Genomic DNA, 15,843 nt, shown 5'->3' with positions numbered 1-15,843 from the left:
TTCTGGCGCCTCTAAGACATTCAATTTTCAGTTTAAAGTTGTAATTGCAATAGATTTTTCAACAATCAACAGATATAAAATCAAATCCCTCTAATTTACATATAATTTCTCATCAAACACATAATCAATTAGCACATAACAATGCAATTAGATGACTAATTAATCAGATGCATGTCCGGGTCATTACATTATCCCCACCTTAGAAAGTTTGGTCCTCCAGACTTGTTTTATTACGTCACAAATGAAATTTGGGTCCCATTTGTCGTTTCATTTTCTTGTTGCACACTAATTCCACTTTTGATATGGTAATCCAGCAAGTGAACAAGTAACGTTTCTCAGTTCTTCCCGGAATTTTAATAACATGAGGCGGAAAATTTTAATAAAGCTTCATATAATTTCCATATGTCATACATGCAAGTCATTTATGCAGTGCACAATTCTCATTTCCCATAACACCAATTGCATAATACACTAATACTAAAACAGTCAATCAAAGGACATATGAAATGTACATACGTCCAAGTAGTTGGGGTTTACAATCAAAGCCCATAACATCACATTTAAATTGTAGTAGCACGGAAGCAATCGTTTTCTCAGTAATCAATCCCATGGTAGTCAACATAGTACCCAAGCAATCATTCTTTAACATAATACATGTGTTCTCACTCTATTGGTGGTACGAGTTTAAGTATCGTTCATAATCAAATAGTCTACTATTAGTGTTTCACATAAGATTTTCAAAGCAAGGTAAATGTTCCAATCCTAGTTAAGTTCTCGGTCTACCAATTTCCGTAGTAGTATAACCCGATCACAATATTCCAAAAAGTTAGGGTTCCAAATGTACACAATAACTCCATATCACAATCAATTACAGTAGCTTCCATATCTGTTCATTTTCAACATACAACATAGTTTAAACGTGTTAACATAGTTCAAAATTGTCAAACATAATAGTTCATATTAAATTGTCTAAGTAAGGTATAAAAGACCAACCCAACAAATTTTCAAAATTCACAAGTCCAACCAGTTTCCATAGCAATTCACATAAGTCTCAATAGCATTCATTAGCTATCATTCAACCCTATCATGTTTCATTGCATACTCATAGCCCTTCAAAGATTTTATGGTAAAAAAAAAACAAGTCAAACATAACCCGTCGATGCTAATAAGATTCTACATATCAATAGAAAGCAAAGCATAAAGCATAGGTTCATATGTCCAAGAATTCAATGAGTTCAGTCAGTATGTCCACAATTCATATCAAGTCAAGGAGTGAATGATGCTCACACTAATTTTCACATAAACATGTTGCACATAATTAAGGTAATACCTGCACTAGTTGTCGTAATATTATAGGTCTTTTCTGCAGCTAGGGTGTAAACCCTTCCTTGCCTCAAAGTATTCCTTTCAGGAGTAGAAGTTGCTTTTGTCCTTGGTACCAGAGTGGAATTGGCTATACCAGCATTCGACCTATTGTTGTTCGGATGGGCTTGTGGGCAAGACTTAGCCAAATGTCCTTTATTTCCAAATCTAAAGCAGGCTCCAGAAAAGCGGTGAAAATTGCCCCAATGTTGTTTCCCGTACTCCCTGCAGACAAGTATGCAACTGCTTCCACTACTTCCCTAACTTGTGTTGCCAAAAGTTCTTACATTTGACTTTTCAGTCATGGAGGTCATTAAATCACCGGTCATTTCAACTTTTTGTTTCTTTTGTTTCTTACTCTCCTGCTCGGTTAATAATATTGACTTGGACTTCTTTAAAGTCGCCATGTTTGCCTCAGACATCAAAGCTCTATCAAGCACATCCACATACTTTAACAATTTCAAAACATTGAACTGATCAAGTATTTCAACATTAAGTCCACTCTCAAATTTTCTCATCCTCTTATAATCGGTGTCAACTATGTGAGGTGTGTAACAAGCCAATTCAGTGAATTTTGCTTCATATTCAGCCACAATCATTTCGCTCTGCTTAAGTTGTTCAAATTCAGTTATTTTCCTGTCTCGAATGCATTGGGGAAAATATTTTTCATACAAAATTTCTTTGCATTGATCCCATGTCAATCCTCCATTCTCATCCTGGACGAGCATCTACTATCTCATAGCTTCTTCTTTCAGCACAAATGTTGCCAACAAAACTTTATATGCTTCTGTACACGGAAATACTTCAAATATCTTCTCAATTTCAAGTACCCAAGCCTTAGATTTTAGCAGTTCAATACCCCTCAAAAATTCTGGTGGCTTCATTTTCTTGTATTTCTATGTAAGAGCAATGATGTCATCATTATTCAACTCAATATGAACCGGAGGTGGTAGAGAAGGTAAGGGTTGTTACCTTTGCTTTTGTTGTTGTCTCACCAGTTTAGTTAAAACTTCCATCATTCTTTCTAACCGATTTATTCTAGCATCTGAGCATTCAATCTCATCTGTATGTCTTGTGTTCCCCATCAGTCTATATACATATGGGTAATAATAAATATAAAAGAATAATGCTAATAGATCTCATGCTCACATAAGTCACATATTCAATATTGAAATCAAATTACCCATAACTTCTTTGCTTGTGTTCTTATCACATAGCCACCGTCACGACCCAAACCCGCCCCTATGGGTTTAGCATCGTAACCGGCCAGTAATCCGTGATTACCAAAGGCCTGCTTAACGGTAAAGCCAATAGTACAGAGTAAGGGGCTGGCGGAAGCCAAACAATAAATAAAATATGTCCAATGAGCAGTGAAAATATGAATGGAAAAAGACTTTTATGGACATAACCACATTCAACCATATACATATATACATACACATATCAGATACACATAGCGTACAGGTTAGGGACCTAATCCCTTTACCATAACTGTACAGTCAAGTCTTACTCAGTCGGTACAAAACAGGGACAAAAAGGTGAATCTAAAGCACCCCAAAAACAGCCTTGGCTTGAGCAAACTCGGAATCTCGAAGTGAGGCACAACGGTTGGCTGGACAAAACATGAGCTTAACTCGACGCTTCTAGCTTTGGTCCGGTGCCTGGCCACCTACATACATATATAAACTGTGAGCTAAAGCCTAGTGAATAACAAATGTGTAAAGGGGTTAAGAATGAATGTCCCTTCAGCAATTACAACAGTCATTTGCATCAATAGATCAGCTATTCAATTAGTGACTCATAGTTCATGTCATAACAGTCATTTAGAAACCATAGCAATCATATGTGGTACATCCAATAGCAGAACAATACAGTAGGTCTTAATAGACCGAACAGTCAATTGATGACCATCAAAGCAGTAAACAGTAGTAGTTCCAAACATTGGAACTGACAGAGATCTCTGTAACAGTAACAGTAACAGTAACAGTAACAGTAAGTTGTTATGGATGCCACGAGTACAGTTCATAAAATAGGACAAACATTCATTTAGTAAACAATGTCACTTCAGAAAGCAGTACAGTCAATCGTTCATAAAATAATTATAATTGAACATATCTTTACAACATTGTTACTCACAGATTACTGGGCTATAGGCAGGCTAATCAGCGTCCTCGGGTGTCAACCCTACACAGTAGCAGAACGAACACACACTAAATTACACACTCGGGATTAATAACTTAGCCTCTATCTTGACTTGGTGTGGTTCTATAACATTATCCTCATTAAGATGCCTTAAACGTGGCCTAGGAATGCCTAGGATGGAATGAGGATGCAAAAAAATGCACTTAACAACATTTTCCAAACTTGCTGAAAATAGGGATCTCGCTCGAGCGTGGCTTTCTTCGCTCGAGCGAGCTTACCGAAATAGAGAGGTTGCTGTAAAAATGTGAAAAGTACTGGTTACTGAAATTCTTCGCTCGATGCTCACTCGAGCGTAGGTCTCGTCGCTCGAGCGTGCGTCTGCACACGCAAAAACCTAAGAGCTTGCAATTTACGCTCGAGCCAGCATTCCGTCACTCGAGCGGAGCCCTGAACACAAAGGTGGTCGCTCGAGCGTGGAAGCCAAAATCTGGGTTTTCCAGATTTGCTCCCGAAGCTCAAACCAAGAGTCAAACATGCCAAAACTCATCCTTTTGCGCCAATTTTCTGGAAAACACTTAGAAACTCATAATACAACATGTTTTAAAGATTATTTTATAAAATCAAAGTCCAAGACAATTGAACACAAACTTAAATGTAAACTTGAAGAACAATGCAAGAACATAACATGCATAAGTTCTTATGAACTTTAATGCTCCAAAGTATGACCAAATGCAAGATTGAGCTAAAAAACATGGTGAATTCTTGGATTACAACCATAATCTAGACATGCATGGAAGAATTTCATGCAAAACAACTTCAAAACTCCGTGATATGATCATGCATGTATGAATGGACTCTCAAATCAACACTTTAAGCTAATTCTTGACTCTAATCACCAATTTTCCATGAACCATGCATGTAACAACTCAAATTCATAATTAAGAGGGTGAATTTCCTACCTTAAGTCTTGAATTCCAAGTGTGGTAGCTCAAAAGTGCAATTCTCCTTCAATTCCTCTAAATTTTCAAGCCAAACTCTTGTTGAATCAATTTTTCTTCCAATTCTCTCTCTCTCTCTCTCACGTTTTTTTCAAGAAGATGGATGAAAAGTGGTGTGCCAACATATATGAATCAAGACTAAAATAAATGGTCTTGTAAGGCCTACTAATGGCAAACATGTAATTAACCTAGATTCAATTAATTTAGCATTATTTATTCTAATTTAATCATTCCAAATCAAATTTTAATTAAACCTACCATAAAATTCTATAAATCCTAATTAGCATATAACACTAATCAATTTCTGAATCAGTCACCGATAAGGCTTTCAATTTGCAATTCGAAATTAAAGATAGAAATGCATTCTAAACAACACACTCACACAAACAATTTAGGATTTCATCTTAATCAATTACTTATCATGAATTAACGCTAATCAGAGGTGAGGGTTGTCACAGCCACATACTTTCATATTCATGCTGAAACGGTGATCATACTTATGCATGTATTTTCATACACTTCACACTCAATAAGAGAACTAGTATAGCACATTCGTGAATATAACTGTCATTCTCTTGTTCACATGGAGGTCATAAATTCACATCTTAACTCATATACTTGTAGCACAAATGCAAATGATCCTAACTCTTTTCTAGACTTCCTATTGCTCAATTGGACACGTGTGTTGGTAAATTAAATCGTACTCTGATACCATTCTGTCACGACCCAAACTCGATCCTCTAGGTTTAACGTCGTAACTGTTCAATAATCTGAGATTACCAAAGGCCTTCCTGTACAAATCAAAAAAATATATATAACTAGTTGTCCAATGAGCTATGATTCTAGATGAAATAACACATGCACATAACGTTAATTTACCCACCCTGTATTACATACAGCTTGAACAAAACATTTATATACATATATACATATATCAAAATGTCAACATCATGATCAAAACTTAACAACAGTCTTCTCAACCTAGCCTTAACTCGGAGGCACCAAAACCTCAAAAACTTCAAGCGGTGGCTCAACTAACAGTGTTCATCTAGGCTTGATCTTCATGTCGTCCACCTGTACATACATATATATATATATATATATATACACATAGTGAGTTAAAACTCAGTGAATAACATTAAAGTAAAGGAGTTAGTGAACGAATTCCAAATATATCACATATATAAAACAAATCATGTCACAATCATTCTCATATCTAAACATAGTAATGGTACATCCAACAGAACAGAACATATCATCTTTCAACTAGATTAATTGGTTTTGGATACTGATTAAACACATCACTACATTATCACGTGGCTAACGAGATCTCGTAATCATTTATATGTAATGGACCCATATTAACATTATGTTCCCCATAACTTGGGACTTTCTTTAGATGCCATAATAGATTCGAAAATGAGACATTCGTTCACGAAAACAAATATCATTCCGAAAGCATAACTTATCCAATAGCATTTCAAATATAATTCATATGAACATATCTTTACAATAATGTTACTCACAGTGCTTGGTCAGTGATACACCTCAATGGCTCAACCTGCAGAAACATATCACAAGCATAACATTTCATAACATATTCAATTTATGCAATCGGTTCTTAAACTGATTCGTTTCACCCATTACTTATTCATTAAATTGTTTATATTTATTCTTTAATTTCCTTCGTGTTCATGCTATGCATATGAATATGAATTACACATGGAAACCATGTCAATGAAGGCTCGGTAGTCGGTGAAACGGAAAGAAAACAAAACCAAAAAAATTGCCCTGTAGGCCTCATGTGCAGTGGCCTGGCCACTTGTGTGGTAGAGTTGGCCGTTCGTGCAAGCAGAGTGCAACTTAAAGCAAAAGAGGGTTGGTTGCTTGAGCGGTGGCTCAAGTCGCTCGAGCAGTCTAGCTGTAAAACTAGTCTGAAATCTACTAAAAAAAATGGACCTTTTCCCTTTTGCAACCTCACTTCATTGTATAGAAAATAAGGCTCAAAACACTTCTAAACATATTTAAACATTTCTATCATGACCCAAACCCGCCTCTATAGGTTTAGTGTCGTAACCGACCAGTAGTCCTTGGATTACCAAAAGCCTCTGTACAGAATAACATATAATTAAGGGGCTAGCGAAAGTAGATATATAAAACATACATCGTCCATTGAGCTGTGTAGATATATATGGGACAGATAATTTAAAACTTTATATACACTCATGTGACATCATAATTATAATAGGCGTACGTCACTTACAAAATACAGATAAAACAAAAGTGGGACTTAGCCCAGTGCACAGAGAAACAAAAACTTGTTCAGATTTCAACAAAGAAAAACAAGGACTTATGCTTGGTTTACAAAACTCGACCACTGACTCTTTCTGGAGCCTCCTCGGAAGGCACAAAGGGTGGCCGACAAAATAGAAGTCTAGGTGATCATCACTGAGCCTGGTTACGTGCCTGATCACTTACATACATAAATAATAGAATGAGCTGGAGTCAAATGAATAATAACAAGGTAATGGGTTTAATGAATGTTTCCATAACAAATACAGAAAGCAGAATTTAGTCTATATATTAGAAATGGATTCATAATCATGTTCAGAATTCAGTGTCCATAACAGAAACATATTTAAAATTATACTCATAATCAGAATTTGTAGTTAATCATACATGGTACATCCATTAGCACTAGCAGAAATAGTTGACTCATAAGGGACGACCATGAAGGCATACAGTTGAATCATGTGCATAGAAACAGTACAGTTGGCTCATAAGACGTACAGTTGACCTATAAATGAGACGTATGCAGAAGGATCCATAATAGTTGGCTCATAAGACGTACAGTTGGCCTATAATTGGGACATAACAGAACAGATAACAAATATCATCTGAAACTAATGATGCCACCAGTTCATTTAAAAAACATTAGACAACCATTCATTCATACAAAAAATAATATTTCAGAAAGCAGATCATTTTATATCATTTAGAGAATACTTATAAATTGAACATAGCTTTATAAAGTTATTACTCACAGTTGGCTCTAATAGCAGACAGACAGAGCAGATAATCAGATAGCCTATGGCGCATGACCTACACAAACACAGAACGGATACACATTGAAACACATGCTCAAAATTTATTTAATTCATTTCTTTCTTGTTTGGGTGTGTTTCTAGTCTTTATCCTCACTATTATGTCTTAATTAAGGCTTATGGATGCCTAAAATATAATAAGGATGCCAGAATGCACTTTGAAACACTTAGCAAAATTTTCAAAAATAGGGCACCTTGCTCGAGCGTCATTTTTTACGCTCAAGCAAGCCCCAAGGTCTGCAAAAGTACTGGTTGCATGATTTTTCCGCTCGACGAAGGCTTGACGATCGCTCGAGCATAAGACTGAGTAAACAAGGTCCTCGCTCGAGCACAACTATTGTCGCTCGAGCGGTTTGCAAAATTTTGTAAAACTTCTGGGAGAATGAATTTTACGCTCAAGCGAACTTTTGGTTGCTCAAGCGGAAGTGCAAAACAAAGAGTGGTTGCTCGAGAGCAAGTTCTGTCACTCGAGTGAAGATGCAGAATTCTGGAATTTCTAGATTGCTCTTCAAGCTTCAAAACTCGAATTCAAAGTTACAAATCATGTTCTTTTGGGTCAAAAGCTTAAGGAAACATGTGTAAACTTGTAAAACATTGTGAAGTCAAAATCATTTCGCAAAATAAAGCCCAAAAGCAAGCCAATTGTGCAAGATCAAGCTTGGAATGTTGAAAACATAACCTGCATGTAAATTCCTTGAACTTAAACCTTTCAAATCATGCTCAAACAAGATAAATTGATGGAAAACATGATGAAGTCTCAAAATTAAGTTAGAAACATGACATGCATGGAAGAATTACTTAAAATCAATCTTGAAAAATATGATGAAATGCATATGCATGCTTTAATCCTCTTCTTTCCTACTACATTAGTTCATTTCATGCATTACTCTTTCATCTTCTTTTGAATGCACAAATTGAGTGAGTCACTACATAACTTATCGGTTGGATTTCTTACCTACAAGTCTCAATTCTTTGAACTCTTGAGTGATTCTTCCCAATATCTCAAATTCTAGCTAAGTTTAAGCCAATTTCTTCAAATTTCCTAGCAATCTCCCTAGTTGAGCTTGATTTCCTTCTCCTCTCCCTTTCCAACAGTTGTAGGCTCAAAAATGAGGAAATAAAGAAGTCTAGAATGAGGTAGTGGAGTTCAATTATCCCTATATAGGCTAGTTAATCAAGTATGATTAAAAAAAGTAATTAAGCTTAAGTCTAATTGAATTTAATCTAATAATTTCGTTCCAAATCAAATTTAAATTCAACCTACCATAAAATTCTAAGAATTCCAATAACACATAAATCAAGTTAATTTCGTGATCGGATGCCAACAAGGCCTTCAATTCGCAGAACAAAACGGAAATACAAACCAATATTCCTACAGTAGACAGATATAAACACAAACAATGCATTACACATGCAATTAATTCATAATTTCTTCTTAATTACTGATTAGGTACTCTTAATCATAGATTAGTGGCTAATCACAATTCGGGGTTGTTACAATTTCCAACTTCAAATAAAGATCAAGGCTTCAAATCAAAATTCATGACTTTAAATCAACCTTAAAATTCCCATGTAAAGAAAACAAATCAACCCTTGAATTGAAATATAACTTTAGAAACATGCAAGTTTGAACTCCAATTCTCAAAACTCATGGGTTTCTTTCTCAATTGAAGAACCATGCAAGATTTCACATGTATGAACAAAAATTTCATGAACTCATGCCATGGTGTAGACACCCCATTTTTTACCGCCCTTAAGACTTGGATGCGACTGATGGTTTATATGGTGGAGAAAGGTGTGCAGGGGAAAGGTTCAGTTTCTTCGGCAAGGAGAGAGTCAAATCTCAACTTCATACCCCTTTTTGGACCAAAACAATCTTGATCAAAATATTTTAGACCTCAAAACTCTCTCTTTCAAAACGTTTTTGAAATAAAGTTTTTACGATGTTTCGAGGCTCGCGTTTTGTCAAATGTTGCACTTTTCGGTAAACCGAGCAAGGACAAAGTAGAAATGAATGAAAGAGAGATGAAATCTTTGAAAAATCTTTCAAAACACTTTGTTTAGGGGTTTGGAGTTGAAGAAAAGAAGAAAGGAGAGAAGAAAACTAGTTTGGAAGAAGTTCGGCATGAATCCGGTTGGACCGAATCTGCGCGGCTTCACCAAAATAGGCATAACTTTTTTCACAAGAGGAATTTTAATGTAAGGCTGGTTCCATTGAAAATATAACTTCCGGGGCTTCAATTTGGACACAAGAGTGACCTGAAAAGGAGTTCATATGAAGGAGTTATGGCCATTTGAAGTTGGACCTAGAAAGCAGAATTTTCCTAAACTAGCTGGCCGACCCGAAAAGGTCGCTGGTCGACCACCCTCTCCAGAAAAAGTGGCTGGCCGACCAGAAAAGTGGTCTACAAATCCCAAACTCAGATATTTATCCTCCAGCTGTCTTCCACAAGCTCCAGCTGTTCCAAACTCAGATTTTTTTGAACCAACTCTTGTATATGGCTATATATGAGTTATATCTCTCATTTTGAAGGACAATCTTCCTAAGCAAGTTTTGGGAGCTTCTCACTCTAAAAAATCCATCTCTCACTAGAAATTCCAGAGCCAAATCTCTGCCTCTCTCTCCTTCTCTTGCCTTTGTGTGCATAGCAAGAGCTATACTTGGAGATATACCTCTCCTTTGCCTAGGCACCCTTGATCAAACTCAACTACCATTGGGTTGAGGTTCTTTGAGGATCATTTTGAGCTCCAAAATCTGGTTTTAGCTAAAAGTTTGGACCCCTTTTGCTGCTGTCTTCTTGAGCTTTAAGGGTAACACACCATTTCCCTCTTTTTTTGCATTATTTTGCTCCATAGCTTAGCCCTATTTGCAAGCATTTATGGGTTTTCTTTATAAACTATAAAGTGTCTTATTTTGAGCTCCTCTTGAAGTTTGATTAAGGATACTTTTCTATTTGAGGTCTCCTACATCCTTGTATGTTTCATCTCTCTTTTAGGGCTTATTTTGCATGATATCTTAGCCTTACTTGCAAGCATTTTAGGGATTTTTCATAAACTAGAAAAAGTCTTTTTTTGATCTTCTAAACATGTTTGTTTAAGGACTCTTTTCTGTTTAGGGTCATCTTCCCCCTTCCATGCTTCATTTCCTCATGTTTTGAGCCTTGCATGTGAGCATTTGCATTGGCCTTGGTTTGGCCTTTTAGCCACTGAAATCCAGTGGATTTTCAGTGGCTTAGATGTGTTTTTAAGCTTCAAAATCAGAGAGGGGTGACCCTCTCACCCCTTGTTCTCTTTACTAGCATTGTTGGCCTTCCAAAAGGGCTCCATCTTGCATGTTTTGAAGTCACATTTCAGGCCCTATTTTGTGAGTTTCAAGGTCTGTCTTAGCTATGTCCGGAGCCTCTTTGACCATATTTTATGTCTATGATGCATGTGTAGAACAATCCCATTCAAGGCCTTTCAAAGGGGCCTTTCATTGCATGCTTCCTAGACTAATTTCAGGCTCTTTTTGGTGGGTTTTAGGGCTGTCATAACTCATTTCCAGATGTGGTTTTTCCCTTTTGTTTGTCTATCATGTATGTGTAGAGTAACCCTCTTCTTGGCCTTTCAAAGGAGCCCATCATTTTTGCATGCATTGACTGAGTTTCAGTGGTTATTTGGGCATATTTTGGCATGAAATACTTCTATTTTTGGCTGGTTGGGTGAGCCCTCATATGCTTCATATAGTTGTAGAACAACTCATAGTTCACTAGCTTTCTTTGCATGCTTTATAAGCCATTGATTCTAGCATATTTTGGCCATGCCTTAAACTGATAATGTGCTTATTTTGGACTGCCCTAGCTCTGTTTTTGGGTCTTATGGTTGAATGATGTTAAGTTCTGCATGCTTGTAGTTCAAGGTCCATGCTTAGCTTTAAGTTTTGAGATCCATTCCATGCATATACTGAGGTGTGTTCATGTTTTGAGGCTATTATTCATCACATTTCAGAGCTTGTTTGAATTCCATGTTGCCATGTTTTCATCTCTTTAAATGCGTTTGAGAGTCGGGCTTGTATGCCCCATTTACCGACCATTGAATGAGCTCCATTTCGTTGCATTCCGAGTCATCATTTTAGGCCAATTTTCCACTGTTTCAGACCTGCCTAGGGTCTGTTTGGGGTTGGTTTCGCCTTTGGTGCATTGCTTTAGGTACCTCTAGTGTAACGCACTTCACTAGTTTCGGTACACGGGCCCCCTAGCTTGCATTGTGTGCCATATTTGCATGTTTCGGGACCATATTTCATGATGTTTCATAACTGTAATTTATGCTATTCCATGTCATGTTTCATCCTTTGCTATGCCTTGTTAGAGTTGCATGACATGCCTTAGGTTCGGTCCTTGGTATTCGTGCATGTGTGCACACATTTCGGTTGTCTCATTTTCATCTAATGGCCACTGATGTGAGTGTGGCTAAGGTCCACTCATGTTGATGTAAGTCCATCGTGCATTGTGTATGCCATTTCAGTCCATAGCATTGCGTATGCTAGGTTGTATGTTAGTCGCATTGTGTATGCCATCTCATTTGCATTGTGTTTGGGATAGGAGTTAGCCCAAGCACGGAAAACGAGGGACGTTTCGTACTCTGAGTGACGGAACGTGTCTCAATTCCCGGTCGTCGACACTCCGGATTACCCATGATGGAGTTTAGGTTTTGTTGTGTTTTCATGTGCATTCATTTCACATCGAGTCGTGCAATTCGACTCCTCGGCCATCATGCATCGAGATGCGTGATTGGTGGGACGAGGATCGAGGACTACACTCCCTGAAGAGTAGTCATGCATACATATGTGAAAATACTTTTTTGTGCCCCTTTCTTGCCTCTGTTGCAGCAAATCAGAAATCAACAGCCTTCCGGAGCCTTGCACAACATTCCGAGATTAATTGCAAACAAAGGCGAATCGGGGCATCGTAATGGATTTCCGCGCCAGGCAAATCAAGCATGCATCTTTCATCATTCGGAACAGAGCTCAGGCAGTCCATAGGCTTGCATGCTAGTTTATCCGCTTTCTTAGTTAATTTGTTAATTAATTAGGGTTTTGTAATATTTAATTATTTATTCGGACTATATTATTTATTCGGACCCTCCGAGCGAGGGCACAACTGTAATAAGTGTGTGTGCGTGTGATGCATGTCTTTCAATCCCACGTCTTTCTCCCTTTTATTTACCAGCTTATGATGGTTAGATTAGGGCATGTTTCAATTAGCATACTTATGCTTGCATGTTTGTGTCATTCATCTGTTTTGCATGCACCGGGCTCGGCGCATCATACTAACTGCATTTGTATCTCAATTCCAAAATGAATACGTGTTAGCTGTAGCATCTCATATGTTATTCTTAGAATAGCCGAGCCTATTGTAGTTGCATTTTTGCATGTGTAGCATTAGGCATTTCTGTATAGTTAGGATCATGCATGGATTTCTAACATAGCTTTTGTTTTGGCTTGAAGTACTCGGTAAGTTTTATGCTTTAGCATCCTTGCATGTGTGTGAGTGACTGCCATGATAGCATGCTTACCATGAGGCTATGTGCTTATGTGATATACCTACCTGAATGCCTGTGGGTGAAGGTTGGGTTATTTGGATTGGAACAACTCATCGACTGCGAGTTTTAAGCCCATTAGATAGTGGCAAAACCATGTTTTCTAAGCCCACCTGAGGGTGACAAATCCACATTTTAGCCTACTTACGAGTAGCAAACCGTTTTCAAAACAAACATGAGATGTTTCGTTCCAATTTAGGCGATCCAATCGATACTTGTATGCTGTGCGCATCACATAGTAAATATAGGCTAATAACTGGAATAAGAATGCATAATGTTTTCAAAACTAGATATCATGGTTAGTAGATGCCGATCTTTGATCGGGCGAGCAGGGGTGCTCACGAAGTGACCTTCCCCAATCGCACCCAAGTTCCCGAGCCGAGGCACCTTTGGTGATGACGGACACGTGGCCTTAGGCAACGAGTCAGGGTTTCCTAAATTTCCCCAAAAATAAAATATTTAGGTGGCGACTATGTATCTGGCAAAGCAGTCCATGTTTGGCACTTCTTTCAAAAAATCTATTTTCAAAAACGATTTGCTGGATGTGGACTCTTTGATGATTCATCGGTCTTGCATTGCACTCTGCGATATTAGATACAGGACCGTGACATTTGAGTCCTGAACTGTAGTGAGCCCAATGAACAGAACGGGATTTCCCTCCCGGGACGTTCGGGAACGTTTACACATGGATGACAAGATCTTGAGCTATTTCCTATAATTCCTCTCTTTAAAGCTCATGTGGGTTTCTAACATCAACTTACACAATTAACCCTTAGATTGTTAGATTTCATGAGTGCTATGACTTGGACTCATGAAATTAGAGGGAAAATCTGATCTTAGATGGTTAACTTGGTGAAGATTTGGCTTAATCCCCCTTGTTCTCCTTCTTCTTCTTGAGTTCTCTCTCTCTCTCTCTCTCTCTCTCTCTCCCCGTTTTTTTGTCTTCAAGAATGAAGATATTTTGTTGAGTCTCTCAACTAAGGCCAATATATATAATTTTCAATTAAACCCACTTAGTTCATTCTGAATCAAATTTTTATCAAACTTTTTATTAAGTCCTAAAAATTATGCTGATCACAAATATGTGCTTAGTTTTGGTTTCTAGTGCCTCTAAGACCTTCAATTTTTCATTTAAAGTTGTAAATGCAACAAATTTTTCTACAATCAACAGATATAAATTCAAACCCTGCTAATTCACATACAATTTCTCATCAAACGCATAATCAATTAGCACATAACAATGTAATTAGATGACAAATTAATCAGATGCATGTCCGGGACATTACAGTAAAATTAATAGTTAAATTAGAAAGAAATTAAGTAATATAAAATTAAAAGTAATTCTAATTACTTATTTTTATTTGGAAAATAAAAATATGTGTAAATAGAATTACACAATTTTTTTGAAAGATTAAATATAAATATATTGTGATTTTACTAAAAAGAAAATACATAAATTAATTATGTAGCGTACTGATTTTTTCTTTAATATTCTTTTTGAATTACTCATTTATATTGTATATAGGTATATAAAATTTAAATTAAATATAAATATTTTGTAATAAATAATTTCATGTTAAATAAAAATTAATATTAAGATATCAATAAGATAGACAAAAAAAAAAAATTAATTTGATCCGTACGATGCACATAATTATGCAAATTTTGTCTTATTTATTTATTTGTATATCAAAAAAAAATTTCCTCCAAATATCATGATAATTAAATTAAACTATCAATTATATAAAAATATATAGAAAATAAATATTTCTCAAATAGAGTCCATATAAAATTGATTATTAGAATTGAAATTGAATTTGTATAGAATTTTATATGTAAATGAAAAAGACAGGCTGATGTGACTTTTTTAGAAAAAAAATAAACCTTTATAATGTAAAAAATATTATTTTTAATAATATATATATATGATTACTTTGTTATGAGATGAGAATTAGGAAATAGAAAAATATTAGGAGAGAGATTTTAGGAACTTGCAATTTGAAATTTTAGGAGGTGGTATTTTTTAAAATTTATAATTAGTTTGTTAGCCAATAGTATTATTTTCAAATATTTTTGAAATTATAAAAATTAACAATTGTGAAATGAGACTTTAGAGTTCTCACAAGGCTTGTGACTAAAAACTCTTTTTTACTTATATAATATATAGATAATAATAATCTCATTACCTTCAATACGGACGACATGTTTATTATAAAATAATTCCATTAACTTTATTACAGAATTTTTTCATAGAAATTCTATAATAATACCAATGTTTCTTTTAAACTCAAAGACTTAATTCTTTTTCTTTTAAACTCTTTTTGATCTTTGAGAGGAGAATCACTACCTACATTTCAGACTTCTACTATTTTTTGATTTTTGAGAGATAATCATTGATGAATCTTTGTATATGCAACTTTTTTTTTTTTGTGATGTTAGATTCCTAACTATTTTATTATGTTAAATTTATATCATTCTCTTTTATGACGCCAGACTTTTACATTTATAACTTCTTCTTTTTTACTTTGGTGTTAAAAAGTTTAGATGAGAAGAAGTGTAACGACCCCATCACATATAATGATTAGCACTTAATTAATTAAGAAAATTTAAAATTTGATTGTCAATTATTATGATTTAATCAGGGATTCACGAAAATTATA

The 15,843-nt window shown here is 35.8% G+C and overlaps 1 protein-coding gene across 1 annotated transcript in view; it reads right to left on the bottom strand.

Moving 5' to 3' along the window:
• Positions 1 to 2,093: 2,093 nt before the first annotated feature.
• LOC145807884 (uncharacterized) overlaps positions 2,094 to 15,843 on the bottom strand; it is a 28,283-nt gene continuing 14,533 nt past the window's right edge. The window contains exons 9-11 of the mRNA XM_082906867.1: positions 6,029 to 6,063; positions 2,358 to 2,451; positions 2,094 to 2,258 (exon numbers count right to left, since the gene is read on the bottom strand). Of these exons, the coding sequence (XP_082762993.1) occupies positions 2,094 to 2,258; positions 2,358 to 2,451; positions 6,029 to 6,063 (294 nt within the window). The remainder of the gene's footprint in view (positions 2,259 to 2,357; positions 2,452 to 6,028; positions 6,064 to 15,843) is intronic.

This window comes from Camellia sinensis, chromosome 14 (assembly GCF_055761805.1).
Source record: "Camellia sinensis isolate YWXY chromosome 14, ASM5576180v1, whole genome shotgun sequence".
In the NCBI taxonomy this organism is placed as follows: domain Eukaryota; kingdom Viridiplantae; phylum Streptophyta; class Magnoliopsida; order Ericales; family Theaceae; genus Camellia; species Camellia sinensis.
The sequence above is the reverse complement of the archived record's forward strand: the minus strand, read 5'-3'. Positions and strand labels throughout refer to the sequence as shown.